General features: G+C 36.0%; 1 protein-coding gene across 6 annotated transcripts in view; it reads left to right on the top strand.

The window, feature by feature from the left end:
* The window catches only part of FSTL5 (follistatin like 5), a 389,133-nt gene that overhangs the window by 145,893 nt on the left and 219,724 nt on the right, over window positions 1-23,516 (top strand). For all 6 annotated transcript variants that reach the window (XM_087963650.1, XM_026675826.2, XM_087963651.1 and 3 more), the window contains one exon: window positions 16,710-16,958. In XM_087963650.1, the coding sequence (XP_087819776.1) occupies window positions 16,710-16,958 (249 nt within the window). The remainder of the gene's footprint in view (window positions 1-16,709; window positions 16,959-23,516) is intronic.

The raw sequence follows: 23,516 nt of genomic DNA on the forward strand, positions 1-23,516 counted from the left end.
TTACTTATAGAACAATACAATCTTATGTACCTTTACAGAATCCCTTTTTCAGTTAGATTTTCACCCGTTATCTCTAAATAGGCCCTGTTTCTCTATATCTTGTTTCGGTCCTTTGTAACTTCTTTTCCTTTCCTTCTTCCCTCTCGTCTTCTCTCTCCCCTTTTTACTCCCTTGTCTCCCTACCTCTATTTCTCTGTTCTGTATTCCCCTTTTCTGTTGCTTTCCAGGATTATACTTATTTTTCGAATTATTTTTCTTTTCTTTGGTTGTTTTTTTTAAGTCTTAAATTCTCCATTCTCTTTCCCCCCCTTTCCTTTTTCTTTCCCACATAAAATTACTTGTTCATTAAAGATGGCTTCTTCTTTGTCCCAGTCTTCTTGTTTTGCAGACGTTTCTTGTTGTTTCTCATAGTTCCAAATCTCCATATCTAAGAATTGAAAAACGAAGCCAAAAGAACCCTTCCCTTCTTGTGCATCTTCTTTATACCTTTTCAGTTCCATTTTCAATTCATCCAGAAGTAGTGCCATTGTATAAATTTTTAAACAACCACCCGATTAATTTTAGTCATTCAAATGTAATAACCAAGAATCCAACGATCACCAAATAATCCAAATACACGCAGACTGTTTCTTTTTGCTCTTTTTTTTCACTTTCTCTTCCTGGGGTTACTGTTTAGTTACAAAGTTTCAGTCAAAATGTATCTTTTAGAAGTCTTATTGAAGTTTTACTGTAGATTCTTTTTAATTCCAGCAGTCTCCTCCCTCCTCCAGATCCTGCCCTTATTCTTTTTCTCTCCCTTCCTGCTTATGAAAAAAAAAATTTAGTGTCCAGAAATCTTTATTACCCCTTTGACATTTTGTTTTATTTTCAGCTTAATTGCCTATTGATGTCAAAGCGGATTTTTCCGATTTCTTATTTAAGTCTCTTAGTTGTCAGTATAGGGAGGGGAAGAAAAGAAAAAAAATCAAACCTTTCCCTTTTCACTTTCCTTCACTGCTTCCAACTCTTCTTTGGGAGCGATGTTATTTTTTTCTAAGTTTAAATTCCAGGGTACCTTAGTTGTTGCTTTTACAATTTAACCCGGTCAGCCAAAACTTTCACTTCTTATCTTCCTCCTGCACATTATTTTCCGGTCGAGTTCTTCTTTGTGGTGGCCATTTCTGACCACCGCTGCAACCGCTTTTGGGAAAGGGAGTAATGGCCAGCTGAGAAGGAGAGATGTGGCTCTCCTCAACCCTGCTGGCGGTGTCCCCCCTCTTCACCACCTCTACGGGATGGCTTAGCCCCAAAACCAGCCGGCTCGTGGTGCTCCAGCGGTGAGCCAAGACCGAAACCGCGCACAATCGCGGATTTCTGTCTGTCACCGAAGAGACTTCAAACCACGGAGTCGAGGCCAGAAAGATTTTCAAGTGTAGAAAAAGAGACTAAGAATAATAGGCAAAGGGTCGTGGCTTCCTATATTTGATGCATTTACTGTACTTTGATTTCATTTTTCTTTGGTACATCATTATTTCAGTTTCCCCACAGCATATTGCTGCAAGCCCATGCAGCATATATTTATCACATAGTCCATTGAACTCATTAGCTGTCATGATCTTTAGAAAAAGTCATTTGCTGGGCAAACTTAGAAAGATGTTGCATTTTGCTTAAACATGGAAGGTGTCTTATTTAACCAATACATTTTGCTATACAATATAAAATGTAAAAAAGTTGCAATTTATTTGAAAGCAAAATGCTTTTTGAAACAGCAGCAAAGACATGGAAGAAATAGTTTTGAAGCTTTAGAAAATAACAAAGTACGTATGGTAACGACCTGAAGTTTCCATTTCCTAAATGCTTCCTAAGTTTACTAAATAATAAAAACAATAGGACAGCATTTAATCTCTTAAAAATAAATTATTTAATATAATTATCCTCCTGGTTATCTTCTCTTGAATTTTAGAACAGTGCAGCACATTAACAAAAGTCACTCTAAGAATATTCTCTAAGTACAAAACACTAAAATACATTAACACTTATTAAATTCATTGAGAGTTTTAAGAACATTGAACTGTGGATCAGAATGGGCTTGCAGTCTCCATCTATACAAATAATTAATTCTATTTAATATAACATAAGAATGTCTATAGTGATTTTTTTTAAATACAGTGGCATATGTTTTGCTTGGGGCATGCTTTTGATTCTACCAAAACTAGGGATACAATATATACTGGACGTACCACACTCCTCTTTGCAGCTGGGGCTGGCCTCTCCATGATCTCCCCTTCCCCTTCGTAGAGTTCTGCCAGGGCCGGAGGTGTCCGGAGCTGTTCCATGGTCATTTTGAAGCCCATCAAGTCCCACAAGTGGAAACACCCCCCATCAAGTCTCTGGACCTCAGAAAATGACTTTCCCAGCAGAACATGTGATCCACGGACTGGACCTTCCTCCCAAAGAGGATTCCTCTCGAGGTTACAGATCGTGGCTATGACCCTGCTTTCTCCATTGGGCCGAGCCCAGTTTGGCTTGATAGAGCTCTGGGCAGCCCCACCTCAAAAGCCGGATGTGAAGAAATAGCATCGAGGCAGCTTCTTCCCAAGGGAGCTCTCTTCCTCTCATGCACCTGGCTGCTTCTCTTTTGCCAGTGGCTTCTAAAGCACACCTGACTTGAAAGGGGCATTGGGGCAAGGGGGAATATACAAACAAACCTTCTAGCAGCTGCCTTTCAAGGCTCCTAAAAGTGCCAAAGTGGCAAAAAAGAAAAGAAAGAAAGATGTAAATAATTGGAAAATTGAATGAAAGAAGGACTACCAGCTGTTTAATTTTCCTGGCAACTGTGTCAAATAATTACAAAAATATTGCCAAAAAAAAAAGAATTACTTAAGTCTACTGGTTTTTCAATTGTAATCTTACAAATGAAGGCGAATACAGGTGAAATTCGAAAAATTAGAATGTCGTGCAAAAGTTCATTATTCCAATAATGCAACTTAAAAGGTGAAACTAATATATGAGATAGACTCATTACATGCAAAGCAAGATAGTTCAAGCCGTGATTTGTCATAATTGTGATGATGATGGCTTACAGCTCAGGAAAACCCCAAATCCACAATCTCAGAAAATTAGAATATTACATGCAATCAATAAAACAAGGATTGTACATAGAACAATATCGGACCTCTGAAAAGTATAAGCATGCAGATGTAGTCAATACTTGATTTGGGCTCCTTTTGCTGCAATTACTGCCTCAATGCAGCATGGCATGGAAGCTATCAGCCTATGGCATGGCTGAGGTGTTATGGAAGAGCAGGATGCTTCAATAGCAGCCTTCAGCTCTTCTTCATTGTTCGGTCTCATGTCTCTCATCTTTCTCTTGGCAATGTCCCATAGATTCTGTATGGGGTTCAGATCAGGCGAGTTTGCTGGCCAATCAAGCACAGTAATCCCACGGTCATTGAACCAGGTTTGTGCTGTTGGAAGTGTGGGCAGGTGCCAAGTCCTGCTGGAAAATGAAGTCAGCATCCCCATAAAGCTCATCTGCAGAAGAAAGCATGAAGTGCTCCAAAATCTCCTGGTAGACGGCTGCCTTGACCCTGGACTTAATGAAGCACAGTGGACCAACACCAGCAGATGACATGGCTCCCCAAATGAACACAAACTGGAAACTTCACACTGGACTTCAAGCAATGATGGTTTTCTGCACAACTGTCAGGTCAGCAGTCTTTCCCATGATTGTGATTCCTACTGAACCAGACTGAGAGACCATTTAAAGGCCCAGGAACCCCTTGCAGGTGTTATGGCTTAATTAGCTGATTAGAGTGGGACACTTTGAGCCTAGAATATTGAACCTTTTCACAATATTCTAATTTTCTGAGATTGTGGATCTGGGGTTTTCACGAGCTGTAAGCCATAGTCATCTCAATTATGACAAATCACGGCTTGAACTATCTTGCTTTGCATGTAATGAGTCTATCTCATATACTAGGTTCACCTTTTAAGTTCCATTACTGAAATAAATGAACTTTTGCACGATATTCTAATTTTTTGAGTTTCACCTGTATATGTGTCCCAGGATAATGTTGCAGGAGACAATCTGGATTGGACAACAGGACCAGAGGTTTAGTCTTTTGGACTTGTGCTAGAACCCATTCTCAGGGAATGTAATCTTGTTCAAATCAATCTTCATTTTCAAGAATACATACTAGTAATAATAGCAAATCAATAATAATGCAATTTTTGAATTTCACAATAGAAAGGCAAGATGTCATGTCATCCACAGAAATTTAAAGGGGCTGAATGGAAAGAGATTGCTGGAACAGGAAATAAATAATGCAAAGTCTCTGCATTTCAGTCTGTCAAGAAAGTGGAATGAAATAAACATTTTTCATGCTTCTTTTTTCATGGGAGAAGAATGTACAAGGTTACAATACACAAAAGTTTGAATGACTAACATTGGGAAAACAATCCATCTTCTTAAAAAAAAAATAAGGTACACAAAAAGCCAGAAAATATTTATGTCTGCTGTATGTTATCCCTCCTTTTGCTGGAGATGTAGTATATTAGATCAAATCAGGAATCATATAGGTTTCTACCAAAATTTTGAGAAAGGGAAGAGTGAAATGGAAGATACAGTTTTGTGTTTATTGTTTTACGTTTGAGTGAATGATTGTAACAAAGCTTTATAATAAAACTTTGTGGGAAATTATTAAAATAATTATAGATGGAAAAAACACCCACTCTTTGCTTGGATTGGATTAAAATGCTCTATTGCTGTCAGTTGGTTCTGTCGTGTGCTCTTTATGAATATATTTCTACATCTTTTTTGTCATTTGTCCAGAACAACAGAAAACATAGACTGTTTTGCATTCAACTTAGCTCTCTAACTCTGCATTTACTCTTCTAACATATTTTTACTTTATAACTCATGTGCAATTCTACAAAATATTTTATTTTTAAAAAATACAATAAAAAAATCCAATTAAAACATAGAAGGAGGGATGGAAAATTCCTTAATGTTGTTTTCAGGTTGCTAATTTGTTTCTATGCTCCATGCTATTATTTTTTAAAAATGGTTCACTAAATATAAAAAGTGATAAATATATCCTTTAAAAAGAAATTCATAAACTGTAAAAAATGTATAAAATGTTCTGAACTTGTTATTCAGAAGGATAAAAGTTTGTGCCTTTTTCTTCTTAGAATGGAGAGTTTTTATACACAAACACACACAATTCCTGAAATTTTTAATGGAATTTCAATACTTTCCCTTGACTGATATTGAAAGTAAACAATAGCCAACATTTTGCATGAATATTTTAAGAACTTTGCAGTGCAAGAAGACAAAAGTCTGCACTCCTTTTAAATCTAATCCTATGCATAACTACTTAAAGCTAAGCACTCCTGAGAACAATAAGAAAAACTGTTTTTTAAGTATGTAACCTGCATAATGGTTGTAATTTGATACTAAAAGCTGCTGCCCTTTCTACATCTAATTTAGTTTCAGTAAATTTAAATAATGTGTGGTAGTTTAATGAAGCTTTGGGAAAGAAGTCATACCAAACTAAAACCAATTTAGTTTTTTTTTCTTTTCTTTTCTTTTATCGATTCTGAAATAAATTAATAGCAAACAAACACAACTGCATTCTGCTAATTGTTTATGATAGAAGTGGAACTAATTGCTAGATTACCATCTTGAGTTATAATCCATTTGTACAGCTACTTCAGATTTAATAATCTCCAGTGTTATTTATGCAACATAGCTTTTTCTATTAGTACACCAGCAAAATATTGTGGACATAATATAGATTTCAGCAAGGCATTCAACAAAGTAGACCACAACCTACTTCTTAGTAAGCTAGAAAAAAATGGAATAGATAGCAGCACCACTAGATGGACTCGCAACTGGCTGACATACTGTACTCAATGAGTAGTCCTTAATGGGTCTAAGTCTACATGGAGCGAAGTAAGCAGTGGGGTGCCACAAGGTTCCGTCTTAGGCCCACTACTCTTCAATATCTTCATTAACGGCTTAGATGAGGGAATAGAAGGGGAACTTACCAAATTTGCGGATGATACTAAGCTGGCAGGAATAGCTAACACCCAAGAAGATAGGCTCAAGATCCAGATGGATCTTGACAGACTAGAACACTGGGCCACATCTAACAAAATGAAATTCAATGTAGAGAAAAGTAAAGTCCTACACTTAGGCAAGAAAAACCAAAACTACTTATATAGATTGGGTGAAACCAGGCTCAACAGCAGTAACTGTGAGAGGGTTCTTGGAGTCTTAGTGAACAACCAGCTAAATAGGAGCCAGCAGTGTGCAGCAGCAGCCAAAAAAGCTAATGCAGTCCTAAATTGCATTAACAGAGGGATACAATCCAGATCAAGTGATATTAATACCACTGATATCAAGTGGTATTAATACCACTCTATAAATCCTTAGTAAGACCACACCTAGAGTACTGCATCCAGTTTTGTTCACCACATTATAAAAAAGATGTTGAGATTATAGAAAAAGTACAGAGAAGAGCAACCAGGATGATTAGGGGGCTGGAAACTAAGGCATATAAAGAACAATTACAGGAACTGGGCTTGGCTAGTCTAGTGAAGAGAAGGACCAGGGGAGACATGATAACAGTCTTCCAATATTTGAGGGGCTGCCACAGAGAGAAGGTAGGGGTCAAGCTATTTTCTAAAACACCTGTAGGCCAGACAAGGAATAATGGATGGAAACTGAACAAGGAGAGATTTAACCTGGAAATAAGGAGAAACTTTCTGACAGTGAGAACAATCAACCAATGGAACAGCTTGCCTTTGTAAGTTGTGGGAGTGCCATCAGTTGAGACCTTCAAGAAGAGATTGGACTGCCATTTGTCAGAAATGGTGTAGGGTCTCCTGCTTGGGTGGGGGGTTGGACTAGATAACTTATAAGGTCCCTTCCAATTCTGATTATCTGTTATCTGTGCAAAACATTTAAATGGAAGTGGGTTCTTTTACTTTTTAGTATTATAAAAATATTAAATATAACATATTAATTATTCAATAGCTTTGTTTATTGTATTTTTGTATCAAAATCTTTCTGTGGAAAGCTAAAATTACTTAAGAGCTTTCAGCATAATACATGTGTGCAATAGTTTTTCAGCATAATAAATACTTTTGTTGTCAGTAATCCACCAACATTTGTGTGTTTGTCAAGTTAATACAAATTGCTGTTTCAATATTTATTTACAGAAGTATTCCCAGATGAAATATTCATCAGTTTGTTCATGATCACTACAAACTTCCTACCATTTGGATAGTTGTGAAAAGGATATAAGTCGCACTATATGAAACCTTTCAAAAATCATCAGTCTTTTCTGATTATTTTATTTTGTAAAAGCTTATTAAACCAATGAACTTCAATTGTTAAAAGTGTGTTAAAATTAGCCTTAAAATACTTTATTAAATAATCTAAACTAAGTGTATAAACTTATATTTTAATTTTTGAAAGATGCTACTAACATTTCACCATTTATTTTTAAATCATATAAAACAGCAAGAATGGAATTTAGGAGAGAATAAAATTGACAAATTCATCCATCTGTGTAAAAATCAAACAAATATGTTGTCAAGCCATATGAATTTCATATGTATTTCTTTATATGTCACTTCCACTCAATTTTTATATTCATCTGCTTTTTTAAAAAATGAAGAAATGCACTGTAGTTGTTAGATATATTTTCCCCTAAGATATATAATTCATGGAAGAGTTTCTTCTAACTGTACATTTCATATAGTTTTTTTTTTCCAAACACATAACATTTATAAGGAAATTTTCCGTATTGATATGTTTTAAGTATAGTTTTTAAATCAAACATTGAACTCCAGAACTTGAGCAATTGAGAAATAACAGGGTTCATTTAAAAATGCACACCAAACACTATTCTTTGCCTTGAAAGCAGAGGTGGTATTCAGCAGGTTCTGACCAATTCTGAAGAACCAGTAGCAGAAATTTTGATTAGTTCAGAGAACTGGAAAATACCACCTCTGACTGGCCCCGCCCCCATTTATTCTCTGCCTTTCAAGTCCTATCTAATTGGCTGGGTCTTCTTTTGTTGCCTGCACAGAAGAATGGAGCTGGAAAGCAGGTTAGTGGGGTGGGGAGGGATTGGGATTTTGCAGTAACCTTTCCCCAGGAGTGGGGTGGGAATGGAGATTTTGCATTTCCTTCCCCTGTCACACCCACCAAGCCACATCCACAGAACTGGTAGTAATTTTTTTTGAATCCCACCACTGCCATGTACGTAGAATAAGTGGAGGGCTATTTTATCTGTTTCGGGCAGTAATGTGTCTACTGTCAGTCTTGTTAAATGAATGTTATACAGTTGTTTCTAGAATTCATATGTATGAACCTATCTTTCTTGGAGAGCTGCATTTTGTGTAGACATAGAACAGGTGAGATTGTATCATCCTCTTTCCATTTCAACATTCTTCAACATCTAAATTGATAACAAAATAGCAACAAAAGATACATGGAGTAGGACATATTTAGAATTATATTCACACTTTATTTCCAGTGAAATATTGTATATATGAGGGCCTTTTTATTTTTAATCCTTTCCCAGCCTTTCTAAAAACCTCTTTCAGTTTTGCAAGCCAAAAATGTCTTGCTTGTAGCATGTACTATATCTCCAAATATAGCACAACCATACAAATAATTCGTTAACTGAATAATTTTCAGAGAGAAATTAGTTAACTCTTAGTAGATATGTTTCTCACATAATTGCTTAATAATGATAATATACATCCAGTTCCAAATTCAACAATAACTATCTGTAAACGTTGCACTCAAATGTAAATAATTCCATTCTATTGAAGATGTAATTTTTTTTATCAATTTTCCATCCGGGATTCACCATAGCAATGCCTACATCACTCTTAAACTGGTGCTATGTGAAGATGCATCTTATATATGTTTTATTCATTTTGCCCTATCAGGTGGTTTGTTGTTGTTTTCTGGCCACATTTTCAAAAGCAATTTCCAGCATTTTTTCTGAAGTGTATTTCAGCTTCCTAAGCTAGACTGAATCAGAACGACAAGCCCAAAGTAACGAGATGGGTTTTGTACCTGAGGCAAAATTAGAATTTGATCTCCAATTTTTAAGTCTATGCTTTAATCATCACAACAACCTGGATCTTTCATTAGATATTGAGTTCAAGAATGGGCAGCATGGCAGTCCGTAAAGGGATTATAGTTGCCAACTCTGGTTTAATTGAATGTAATTGTTGTCATTAAATAGACTTTTAAACTTCTATAAATGCACAGAAACAACCTAAAATGGTTGCAATAGTTGTCCATTGCTGCTTTCCATGACCAATTTTTCCATTTCTAACTCATGCTTAGTAGAAGGAAAGGATTATGTTTCTTTCGTTATCTTGTTTCAATTTCTTTTATTTCAAATGTTTTCAGAACCTAGGTTTTAATAGCTTTAGTATAATAATCAGAATCACTCTTGGCTTGCTTTATCTATCCTATTGAATATATTAACTGTCTTTCTATTACTACAGTTTAGTTTACTTTAAATTATTTTATTTCAATTTTTTCACAACCCTGAGGTTATTTCACTACTATAATCATTTCCAAGCTGAATATTTGTTTTCTTATAATATTGTTCTATTATTTATTTTATCCACAGAGGGTAGATTAATTTTTATATAGTTAAAATTTATTTGATGATTTATGCTTTTCCCCTTGTGCAAAGGTGTCCATGTAATTAAGAAAATATCAAGAAGCAAATAGAGATTTTATTATCTCTGAATCATATTTAATTTATAGGCTAGCCTTAGAATTCTTGCATAAAGAAGCATTTTTAAAATAATAGCATTTTAAAAGAATCTTGCATTCATACTGCCTGTTGGAAATGACTCCATATAACAAGAACTTGGATCGGTGAAAACACAGAGATTTTATTTTTGGGCTTAAATCAAAGCATACAAAAGGAAAAGGCTTGTTTGCAAAGAGCAGTGGGATCTTAGCTGACCTCAACATGAAGTTTGAACCAAGAACCACACCTTGAGATTTCAGAACATTACATTTTATAGTTTTTCTATCCTGACGCCCCCACGTGACCCAGCACAGCTACTCCAAAAAGCCTTATGGAGACCACATCATCTCCTTCAACAATCTTCCAATAACTACCCACAACATATTTTGCAAATATGGCTTTTGCTTATTTTCTTGGCATTAAGGAATGTTCCTTCAGCAGGGCCTCTTTCTAACGGTCCGAGAACAAAGAAATATCTATTTCTAATACCACACTGTTACATATGAGTGTTACTACATTCAGCACATCTTTTCTCCAGCCATCTTATAACAACATAATGATTATATGCATCTCTAGCATATTTACTTACATTTTATTTTTGAATTTTCTTATTTCTTACACTGCCAACATTTATTTATTTTTTTATAAAAGCTTATATCTTAGGGATGATTAAACAAAATAAACATTAAGCACATCATAAGGGAATATCTAGGGCCAATTTTCATTTCAAATTCAGTGATATTTCTTGTACATATGACAGTATTTCCTGCATTTGATTTCAAGAATACAAATCATTATGTGTCCTACCATATTAGTCTCAGAAAGAGCCAGATTTTATTAAAATGACCGTTTTATGTGTCCATCCCCTCTGATGTTCTCAGACAGATCTGGAGAATTCATGGTAATATGACGAGCATGGACTAGTTCCAGTTTTATCACTAGTTTATCCTATGTAGAGGCTTCACATGATTTAAGCTTTTCCATCTCAACAAATATGAATTGATATAAAAGTAGTATGAGTACCATCAATCCTTGTCATTGATTGATCAATTCCTCAAAAGAATGGAGTTAAATGGAATTGCTAACTTGCATGAGAAAACAAAACAATTAAATTGGCCCAATTCTTGTGCTTAATGGATGAACTGGTTTTCAGACTGCACTTAGGAAATTCTTCAGTTATCAAGGGCAGCTCTGTTTAATGCTTTGTTAGCATCTGGAAAATGAGTCAAACAAAATTTGGCCTTTTCTTCAACCAGCCAGATTGTTGAAGGAAGCCAATATTTATTTGCCTGTTTTATGGAATTATCATGTATGATAAACGCCTGTAGTTATTTATTTATTTTTGTTTGTTTATTTTGGGATATTTTTTCTGCCCAGAATTATATATTTAAATAGGTAGCTATATCAATCAAACAAACAAACAGGCACCAACATGTTATTTTAAAAATATTTTTGTGTTTTTAGATATGAAAAGGCAGATAAATATTAGGCTTTCATGGAGAAAATCTGTCTATGGTAGTAGGAGTCGAAAATAAGTTGATTGCACTTAATCAAATATTAGGCTTAGAAAAAGGATTAGTATTCATGTAGCAAGTATAAACAAAGCAATAATAGCAGTACAAAGTGGAGACTAAGCTTCAAAAGAAAGAACAGGGATTTCAAAAGTAATCAAGCAAGGGTTAAGCATCAAAATAACACCAAAAGTCTAGCACACCTGATTATCTAGCCTATATTGCATTTAGCCTGGATGGATTGGATTGCTTCTTAAACCCTACAAGATTTAAGCACCCACCCACCTGGAATATCTTACATTCTTTGTTGTTTTCAGGAAAAATCAAAAACAAGAAGTCTCTAGCTGTTTCTTCTGCTATTTAGAGATTCAGCATACTTGCTTTCTAACTAGAGATAAAAAAAATAGCTTCTGGTAAATGGATGTGCATTTTGATCTCTGGAAACTTACCTTACTGAACAGGCTTTGCAAAGCTATCATCTGAGTTACAATTCACTAGTAAACAGAAATATTTATATTGCATTCGTCTTTATATGGAACATTGAAAGTTAAATTATACTGTAGAAGAGGCAGTGTAAACACTTCAAGTTATGTGCTTAAAAAAATAAAGAAATCAGAACATGTCACAGTCTCCGAATCATGCATTTAACAATCTGGTTGGAGATTATATATCATTTGGAAAGCATTAGGCTTTCTTAGCTGTGTGGTATTAAATTATGAGTGCTTTATAATTTAATTTAACTTTAGAGGAATGATCACAATGTATAGCCCTATTTCTGCTTGTGATCCCTCTAAAACGTAGCTCCTGCCAAGTTCTTCTAAAATTTCTCTCTGAATTATAATTTTAGTGAAATATAAGAATAACTGTGCTAAATTAAGTTAAAATTAATTAAAATACATTTATATTATGTTTGTATTCTGTCCTAACCAAGTTCTTATTCTGGACCATTCACTTTGGAAATATGGCCTGTAGCATATTGTTCAAAAGATGAAAGCTTCTGCTTTTAGATCTTCAGATAGCTTACCCTAAAATAATTCTTTTTGACCAGGATCAAATGAAGGGTATTCATAAGTACCTATGCTCAAGCTGCTATACAATTAAAATGATATTTTAAAAAGTAACATTCTAGAAAAGCAAACTATTTATTAAGTAAAATTCAGGATCTATTATTAAAATTTAAATCAGGAAGAATGATCTTCTATTTCATGATACTGTTATGTCCCTTTCTTAAGCAGTTACCAATACAACATTTGTAGTTGAGATTAAGAATGGGACTTTTAGCACTGCTTCTATAATACACAGGTTTACATAAGAGTCAAAATTATTTTAGATCATATAAATGTAGAGGGTTAGGGCTTTGTAACATAAAGCAGTATCTTGAAACAGGACCAAAAACAATCTGGAACTTGCAAACTTAATATTTGATCACTGCAATAATTTCTGCAAAAGAGAGGTCTCATTTGGAGGTTGTTACATTGATCTAAATCAGTGGTTCCCAAACTTTTTCAGTCCACCGCCCCCTTGGTGCTACAAATTTATCCTCGGTACTCCCCACCCAGGGGTGGGATTCAAATTTCTGTGGGTGTGGTCTAATTTGAGGATGTGGCTTGCTGATCACATGACTGGGTGGGCATGGCTTGCTGGTCATGTGACTGGCTGGTGTGGCTTGCTGGCTGGGAATGGCTTGCTGGTCACATGACCTGGTAGGTGTGGTTTGGTGGTTATGTGACTGGGTGGGCGTGGCCAGGTGACTGGCAAACCAAATACAAGTGGTCCTCAGTTAATGGCCAGTTGTTTAGCAAGTGTTCTAATTTATGACTCGCCTCCCAAGAGCTACTTGACCTGTTTTTGGAGTTTTGACAGCCATGCACACACATACACACACACTCCCTTCTAACCCTGCTGGAGCAAGTCATTGGACTAGAATCGGCAAAGCATCTCTGATTAGGTTCTAGCAGTGAATAGAATCTAATCAGAGATGCTTTGCCAATTCTTGTTGATTTGTTTTATTTGTATTTCTTTATTTTATGTTGCTGAATTGCATTGCCATGTGTGTCCCTTCTTGTGCACAGCCCAGAAGCTTTTGTGATTGTTTGCAGCAAAAATTACCGACCTCTGGCTTTGCTCTACTTTTCAAATGTGCCGCCACTGCCATTTCTTGGTGCTGGCCCCGCAGGTCCACCCCATTGAGCCCGGTCCCCCGGAGGGACCTGCCCAAGCAAGTCCAAGTGGAGTGGTGCACCAAGTCAATGGGGTGAGCCTGAGAAAGGGAAAGAGAGAGAGGGAAAAGAGAGAGAGAGAGAGAGAAAGAGAGAGAAAAAAGAAAGAAAGAGAAAAGCAAAAGAAAGAAAAAGTGACAGACAAAAAAAGAGGGGAGGATGGAAGGAAGGGACAGAAAGAAAAAGAAATAAAGGAGGGAGGGAAGGAGGAGAAAGATAATGAGATATCTATTCTAGTTCAATCACCTGCTCCAGCAGGGTTAGAAGGGAGTGTGTGTGTGTGTGTGTGTGTGTGTATTCTCCTTGTAATTTACCAGTACATTTTGGTTTTGCCAAATGTAATACATTTAATACATTGGGGAAAAGTAATTTTTTAGGGTGGAGATCTGGTCCAATGGATCCTGTTTAAAGCCTCAACAAAATGTGAGAGCTTCCTCATAGTCTTGACCATGTTTCGTCCACAAAACCTTTAATAGAAGCCAAAGATGTTTCAATGTACTGGCAAAGATGATGGCAAAGATGTTTCAATATGGAAAAGGGCCTCAAGTCGAAACTAGGCCTCATTTCAATCTGATCATCATTTCTCTCTCTCTCCCTCTCTCCCTCCCTCCCTCCTCTTTCTTTGTCTGTCCCCTTTTCTTTTTTTTCCCTTTCCCCTTTCTTTTCTTCCTTTTCTCTTTCTCTCTCTCTCTCTTTCCCTCTCTCAGGCTCACCCCATTTATTTGGTGTACTGCTCCTCTCGGACTTGCTTGGGCAAGTCCCTCCGGTGCAACGGACTCAATGGGGTGGACCTGCAGGACCGGCACCTAGAATGTAGCAGTGGCAGCAGACTTTCCCGACTTGCCTGCAGGGCTGGCGCCTCCTTTCTCCCACACTTCTCCTCCCTTTTCCTTTCTTTTCTAGTTTCCTCACTTGCTTTATTTTTTTTCTATTTTACACCATGATAAAATAATAATAAAGAAATAATGAAGAAAACTCAGAGAAAGGGGGATTGGATGAGAATCATGGGGGGGGGGGGAACGACGCAAAAGGAAGTCCACCTTCTGCTCCAGAGCTGGCATGAAAGACCCCCTAGAATGTAGCCCCCCAGGACTGAAAAGATCCCCCTCCCACTTTCTCCACTTCTCTCTCTGCTCGGAACTGTCTCCTCCATCGGGTGAAGTCAAGGGAGACTCTGCCCAGAGACTGATGACACTGGAGCAGGGAGAATTCCCATTGGTGCTTCAGCTTGTCTGGCCCCTCCCAGCTCAAACTCCGAGAAAAATGTTTCCTCCCCCCCAACACACATTCCTCCTCTGACACACACAAACACACACACGCAAACACACAAGTTTATTTCATGGGTAGATTCTGCCGTGGGAAGAGCTGCGGCACTGGACGACAAGTAGAGAGAGGTAGCCATCTGCGTGCCACCTGTTTCTTCCCCCTGAGGCTGCCGGACAGAGTGCCAGCACCCCCCTGCCGCCTGTTAGCGCCCCCATGCTGGCCCCCTTGCCTCTTAGTGCCCCCCTAAGGCATCCCACTGCCCCCCAGGGGGCAGTACCGCCCACTTTGGGAACCACTGATGTAGAGGACTTACATTTATTAGATAAAATTTCCCTGAATATCTGGCAGATCTGTGTATATTTCAGTTGGTCACATGTAGGCAGCAGTGTATTGATTTACAATATGGTCTGTACTTTAGAGAACTTTTGCACAAAACAGTGTGAGTTTGCTAAGAATAAAAGTGGACTTAGTGATTGTGGCATATTGGCCAAAATATTGATGAAATGTAAGGTGTTCTGTTTCCCAAAGTCTAGAACATTTTCTAGTATTAATATTTTGAGTGTATTAGTCTTATATTCAGCAAGATCTGCCTTAATTAAGGGCATTTCAATATTCCACCTGTTTTTTTCAGTGTGTCACACATTCAAAATAAGTTGAATTCTGATTTACTAAGTTTGATCTTAGTCCAAAGGCCAAGAAATAATGTGGGATTTTAGAAGTCGCTGTCTAGTGGGAAGAAGTGATAGTAAATTAGTTATAAAAAGTTGATTGTGTTGCAGTGAAATTCCAGGATACCTGATGTTTTTGTGTATTAGGGGAGATCTAATGAAGCTATGATTAGTTTATGGTCAAGAATCAGAAATAGGAAATCCAGCTACTGAGAGGTTAAATTATATGCAGGCATTTCCATCTTTGATAAATACAAGCACTCCATTCTTCTGGAAGATTATCCCCAAATATTATATGAAGCTAATATTGGCTGTTATTTGGAGAGGTCTGTGTCAAGTGTTTACCAAGGGATATTATTGCAAGCAAGCAGTCCAATTTCCTTTGTTCACAAATCAAGTAAAAACCATCATAAATTGTTAATGTCTATTGCCTACTTTGATTTCATAAAGTAGGAGAGAATAATGAAGTTACCTTTATTACATGGTAAGCTACCCAGAGTTGCTGTTTTAGTGAGAAGGGCAGCATAGAAATTTCATAAATAAAATAAATACAAATTTCAACTAAAGTAGGTGCTTCTCGATACAAACTGGTATAAAAAGAGCTGTAGCTTTGGAACAAAAAATAATTTCACCCCAAGTCGGTATCTACTGTGGTCAGAAACATATGTAATATGGTACTTAAAAATCCTGAATAGAATTCATAATATTAATAATATTAATTTTAATTTAATGTCCATTAGACTGTGAATTTCTATTGTGTTTTCCACTGGAGCCATGAGGACTAGAATTTTTATTAAAGTAATAAAATTCTTAATGAATTCTCGAATTTATTTGCAAGTCAAAGGAAATTGGTGAATATATTATTCTCTCAGTGTGTTTGTCCCAAGGCACAATTATTACAAATATCTATGATCTGCCTGTTCTATGTACAGTAGAACCTCTGGTCACTAACACTTCTGACCATGACCAAACTGGGTTCTGACCAAAAATTTTTTAATCTGGTCACGAACACATACTCAAGTGGAGATCAAACAAGACTCCTGACTCAGAAATCCCTGAAGACAAAACATTAGAAGATGAAGAAATCACCCAAGTCATGGAACAAATTATGGTCATGACCAGAGGTTCTACTGTACAGTGACATCATCAGAACTACTTGTTATTATTTTCCTTTAAATAGTCTTCACACCTCCATAGGTACTGTGGATATGACAAAAATATGAGATTGTGGCTTATAACCTAACAGCCTTTTCCATTTCTTTTTAGGGTCTGTGAATCATGGTGTTTTCCCTGGATCCTGTGAAAATAAGTATTGTGGCTTGGGTAGGCATTGTGTTGTCAATAGAGAAACAGGACAAGGGGAATGTGCCTGCATGGAATATTGCAAGTCTCATTACAAGCCTGTTTGCGGTTCTGATGGTGAATTCTATGAAAATCACTGTGAAGTGCACCGGGCTGCCTGCCTGAAAAAGCAGAAGATTACTATTGTCCACAATGAAGACTGCTTCTTCAAAGGCAAGTAGTGTGGGATAATAGTTTAAAGACATGACTTTATTTATTTATTAAATTTATTTGCCACCCATCTCATTTCAAAATCAGTTACCTATTTTGAAGTTACTTTGATTAAGGTCTGGGAAATGTACAGCAGTGTGCATTGTGAGGAAACAATGAGAAAGTTTAAGTTAACAAAATGTTTTTACTGGGAGAAGTCTTCCAGCTATCTTTAGTCCTCAACTATCTCTTTGGAAAAACGAGGATTGCAGATAAATTGTATGCTAGATAGGATTGTTGGAGCAGGATCCCATGATCTCAATTTGAAGAGGTAGCCTCTGTGATTAAGGTTGAATTATAAGAAACGCACCTTCAACTCTCAGTGGAACAATTAACATGTAAATTTTTGGAAACTCAAATGTTATGACTATAGTGAATAAATGTCAGAGGTGAATCTGTTGTTCCTTTCTAATCATTTTTAAATGTCCTTATTTTATTTTCATCTGCTCTTTTTTTTTTGTCTCTATGCTGATCTTGTTGCTTTTTTTTTAACATAATTTAATTATTCTTATTGCAATAATTTGTTGTATTATATTATTTTTATATAGTATTGAAGGCTTTATAAAGCTATAAATTAAGAGTGAAGGCATTTTATAGTTTTATAGGACCTACAAAACTTTATTGGAGCAAGAAGGAATCCATAGAAAAATTGGAGGATCTTATTTTTCTCCAAGAATTGGAGAAAATTTTTTGCATGAATTGTTCTGCTTCACAAAGAATTTGCCCTGAACTCCAGGGAAGGCAGTAATAAATTAACAAATAATATGTGAATTCTGATTGTTATCCATGCCTGCAGAGAACTAAACCTTGGCTTTCAAATTATCACAAACATCACATAAGGGCTAATTCAATAGCCTTGGGGCCTTTTATTTGTTGTTGTTGAAGCCTCTAGCGATAAATAAAATCTCAATATGTCATTAGACATTAAAATATATTTATTTCTTAAACAAACAAAACTACAAATGGAATTGTAAAGTAGAGCTGTTTTACTTTGGCCACTTAACTGGAAACATTTTTCATTAATCAGAAAACCAATATCTGGGATTATTACTGAGTTATGTTATTTTCTGTTTATCAAAGTTCATCATCTCCAAAATATTGTTGCGGGCTACAGTAAATGACTTGAATGGCTGCATACAGCCTTTTAGATGTGAGTTTGAGACTGGGGTGGGATTCTACCAATTCGGATCAGTTCTATAGAACCAGTTGTTACAATTCTGTGCAGTTCGGAGAACTGGCAAATCGCACCACTGGCTGGCTCCTCCCCTTCCCACCCGCCCCGACCAGGAGGCTTCCCTGAGGCCCAGTCAGGGGTGGTATTCAGGGGGTTGGGGGACGGAGAAGTGGCCTGAGAGCAGAGCTGAACCTTTCTTAGGATTGAAGTTTCTATTTTTTCAGTGCAGACTCAGGCAGCAGATTGCAGAAAGGTAGATCTGGGAGTGAAGCTGTGATTCTGCAAGCAGCTCAATCTGCCTGCCTGCTTTGCCTGATTTTGGGTAAAAGTTGCTCTTTTCTTTAAATAAAATATTCAATGTTTACATATACATTTACAATATTTACATACAAGCCACACCCAGCCAGTCACATGACCACCAAGCCACACCCACAAATTAGGTCACGCCCACAGAACCGGTTGTTAAGAAATTTGAATTCCACCCCTGTTTGAGACTCATGAATTAAAGGAAAGGTCAGTACCAAATTATTTGTTGGGAAGACAGCTGGTTGCATAAGAATGAGATGTTTTTCTGAGGCCTAATTTAGATTTAACTTTAACAACATGGTTGCTATTGTTCACTATTTGATCATTAAAACTGCATGGGCATATTATACAGGATTGTATCTGCACTACTGATGCTAATTCATATTCATGAAATTCAAGCAATAGACGTGATACAAAGCTTTGGATAATAATGACTTACATGTATACATCAAACATTATTCTTCTCCTTATGAATTCTCCTTAGGAATAATAACAAATTTATCTCTTTTTAAAATCAATTATATAAAGATACTCTTAACGTGGGATGGGGAATTACTGAAAAGGCACAATTAACATTTCTGCATAATCACAGGTGCTTTTCTCATCTTTGGTCTGATTATCATTTTTAAAGTCCTGCAAGAATCATAGATGCCTTTGTGTCTGTCTGCTCCAAGTTAAGTCTACCCATTGAATAAGAGCTGGCAAAAAGATTTATTAGGCGATGTTCTCCAATGTCAGGACATCTATAGGACTGGACAACTTTGTTCCAGTTGTTTCCAAACAACTTTAGTGACTTTGATTTACAAGAAAGCATAGAAGATAATGGAGGAATAGTTGGTGAACATGATAAAACAAGCAAAGATGGCAAAATTAGCTTAATTGCTTAGAGAAAATCAACAACTATATATTTATTAATTATTGGAAATTTCTAATTGACTTTTTTGCTGAAAAAAATGAGCTGGTGATTTACAGATTTGATTATTAGAAATGTAGATTATGAAAAGAAGGACATTATGATATAATTTGAATGACAGAGGATAAAATGTAAATACACTTATAACTGCTTTCAAGAAGATTGAAATCAACTTCTTTATTACCTTTTTCTTTTTTCTTTTCTTTATTCCTTTTTTACATCATTCCTTTTCTTTATTAATTTCTAAATTAGCATCTACTTTTATTTATGTTGAAAACTTCTTCAATAAAAGATAATTTTTAAAAGCAAATCATCCAAGGTAATGACAATAGAATGAGACAAGTGACATTTTTTCTAGATTATGATGGCTTAAATAGAATAGAAGGAGAAGCAAATAAAGAATAAATAGAAAGTCTTGTAAATGTTATTAATGTGTTATTTACATGCATATGTTTTCTATCGTTAAGTCTCTCATTTAATTTAAGTCTTTTGCAATTAATTGAGAATAAGAAAAAGCATAATAAAGATCTTCCAGATAGGGTCAAAGATCTATGTAGTTCAGCATTCTCTTACCCAGATATTGGAAGTCTATAAGAAGAAATGTGTAATTGATGTGGCAATACTAGGGAATAGAATAGAAAACAAAAATTTGGAGAAGTTCATGAAGTATCAAGATCTGAAAATCAACATTGGAATATTGTGGCATAAACCAGCCTGGGAGTTCCTAGTGGTTATCTACGTACTTTGTGATTTTACCTTGATTTATTGTTACTGTAGCACATTTTAGGTCAAAGACTGGATTTTGATTTCTGATTTTTCATAAAACTTCACACTATTCATATAAAAACGTGAGATTTTGTTAGCATTTTTTGCAGTTTTATAGCCAATATTTATTTACTTCAAAATCATTGAAGGTGGAATCATAGCAATGACAAATTATAAGAGTGTTAATGATTCACTCTGGAATATGCACCTCCCAATTTTAACCAGCTTGTTTTTCATTTCCTACGACCAATTCTGTTTTCCACTGTGTCATTTTCTACAATCATTATAATGCTTTTACTGGCACAAATTATTTTCAAGCATTTGATGACACAACTATGTGATAATGAATTAAATGTCTTTCCAAACACATTATTCGCCTATAATTTACTTGTGCTGTTCCTTTCTTTGGGTCTTTTTGAATTAGATAATTTTTGCCAGTTATTACTTAGCATTTATATCTCCTTTGTACAGTAGTTCATTAAGTTGTTTAGCTATAATTGAATGTAAGCTAGTCAGAAATTTGAGCCAAAAGTCATGCATTGACCATTTCCAGGAGTGGTCCATTTTAAAACCTTTTTCATTTGGTTTTCAACTATTTCTGCTGTTATTATTCGTCTTTCCATTTGCTTTTTAATAAATTCATCTTCAAATTATTCAGTATTTTTATTATAGACTTGTTGGGATTCTCATAGATTTTTTTCAGAATTATATTTTTCTTTTTTGTTTGATTTTCCATTTTCAGAATCTCTAATGATGTTTTGATAGAATCACCTCTGGGACGATCAAAGTAGATAATTTTGCTTAAATTGGATGATTTGTGGCCGTTGTGTTCCGTGTTTCCAGATATTGTTGTGTTTTGTTGATTTTTTTATTTTTTTATTTCTGGGGCTAAGCCAATATTTTTTAAGGCTTGTCTTGATCCTTACAGTCTTCTGGTTTTGTTCTTTCATGTTCTTTAAATTAAGCGCATCTGGTCTTAATTCCTTTATCTTGGCCTTCGATCTGTTCTAAACTTTAGATTGGACAGGATTTTGCCTTGGCTTTCTAACTTTGATACCCTGTCCTTTGTAACAAGCACTGCTGTACTGTAAGCAAATGAATAGTCTGTCTCATAGATGTAATTATATATCTCAGTCCAGAGGTGGTATTCAGCAGGTTCTGACTAGTTCTGGAAAACCGGTAGTGGAAATTTTGAGTAGTTTGGAGAACCGGCAAATACCACCTCTGACTGGAGATTTTACAGTATCCTTCCCCTGCCAAGCCCACCAAGCTATGCCCGCAGAACAAGTAGTAAACATTTTTGAATCCCACCATTGTCTCAGCCCTACAAGATAGATCCCAATAAGAAACAAAACATACATTAGTACTTATTTAATTTGTGACAGCTATGATAAGTTTTCATGTGTTTTGCTTTCCTTCCCACATTTTTTTGTGAAGCTGAAAGGGCTTGTCTGAAACTTCATTCATTAGATTCTTGGCGCAGGCTTAAGTCCAATTTATCTTTCTGTTGACAGCAGCTCTTCCTTCAATTCTTCAAGGTCATTCCCTATTTTCTACACAATACATTAGCAACAGTTGTCCAGAGTTTTCTCTTTGTTTACTATATATTTGTGTGTGTGTGTGTGTGTGTGTCTGTGTGTGTGTCCCAAAATTATAAGGTCATCTGATCATTTAGAAAAAATATATTTATTTATTTATTTTTGTCAATTGCTTACAAGATAATAGGTATTATCTACCTGACTCTGTGGTTTCTTCCCCAAACCCCAAAAACTTTAACCTTAGACTTTCTACTATTGACCTCACCCCTTTCCTAAGAGGTCTGTAGGGGGCATGCATAAGCGCACCAAGATGCCTATCGTCCCTGTCCTATTGTTTCTTTTATTTTTCTTATATGTATCCATGTATTCATAACTATGTTTTTACTTATACTTATTATCTTGTAAGCAATTGACAAACCAAATAAAATAAATATAAGTAAAAACATAGTTATGAATACATGGATACATAAAAGAAAAATTAAAAAAAATAAAAGAAACAATAGGACAGGGACAGTAGGCATGTTGGTGTGCTTATGCATGCCCCCTACAGACCTCTTAGGAAAGGGGTTTGGTCAATAGTAGACAGTCTAAGGTTAAAGTTTTTGGGGTTTGTGGAAGAAACCACAGAGTCAATAGAGTATTCCAGACATTGATCACTCTGTTGCTGAAGTTATATTTCCTGCAATCAAGTTTGGTGCAATTAACCTTGAGTTTGTATCTATTGTTTGCTCTTGTGTTGTTATGGTTGAAGCTGAAGTATTCATTGACATGTAGGACATTACAATGTATGATTTTATATACTATATTTAGATCGGACCGAAGGTGGTGTAGTTCTAGTTTTCTAGGTCTAGAATTTCGAGTTTGGTGGCATAAGGTATTCTGCAACGAGTAGAGGAATGGAGACCGAAGTCAGACCGAAGACGGCGTAATTCAAGGTTTTCTAGTTCTAGAATTTCAAGTCTGGTGGCATAAGGTATTCTACAGCGAGTAGAGGAGTGGAGAACTCTTCTTGTGAAATATTTCTGGACTTTCTCAACTGTGTTAATATCAGATACGTAATGTGGGTTCCAGACTGATGAGCTGTATTCGAGTATTGGTCTAGCAAATGTTTTGTATGCTCTAGTTATTAGTGAAATATTACCAGAGAAAAAGCTACGTAAGATTAAGTTAACAACTCTTAACACCTTTTTGGCTATGTAGTTACAGTGGGCTCTAGCACTTAGGTCATTTGAGATGAGTACTCCAAGATCCTTGACAGAGTTTGGATCATCAACAAGGTCTTGACTATTCAGCTCGTATTTTATTTTCTGATTTTTTTTTTGTCAATATGTAAGACAGAGCATTTATTTGTTGAGATTTGATGTTGCCATTTGTTTGACCATTCTGATACATAGTCAAGATCTTTTTGAAGGGTAGCAGTATTGTCTGTGGTATTGAACAGCTTTACATCATCAGCGAAGAGAACGCAGTTGCTCTTAATATGATCACAGAAGTCATTTATCTAAAGTATGAAAAGAGTTGGTCCTAGAACACTGTCTTGGGGGACACCACTGTTGACAGGTACATAATTTGATAGGATGCTCCCAATTTTGACCATTTGTTGTCTGTTTGACAGGAATGCTTCTATCCAGTTATGCAGGTGTGCAGAGATACCATAAGATTTTAGTTTTAGGAGGAGTGTGTCGTGTACCACTGAATCAAAGTCTTTACAGAAGTCTATGTAGATTGCGTCTATTGCTTTGCCCTGATTGAGTTGTGTAGTCCATATGTTTTTGCAGTGTAAGAGTTGCAGATTAGTTTTTTTCTGAAACCAAATTGTTTATTAG

This window comes from Notechis scutatus, chromosome 4 (genome assembly GCF_049901735.1).
Source record: "Notechis scutatus isolate UNSWTSFEM ecotype Mainland chromosome 4, rNotScu1.2, whole genome shotgun sequence".
Classification (NCBI taxonomy): Eukaryota; Metazoa; Chordata; class Lepidosauria; order Squamata; family Elapidae; genus Notechis; species Notechis scutatus.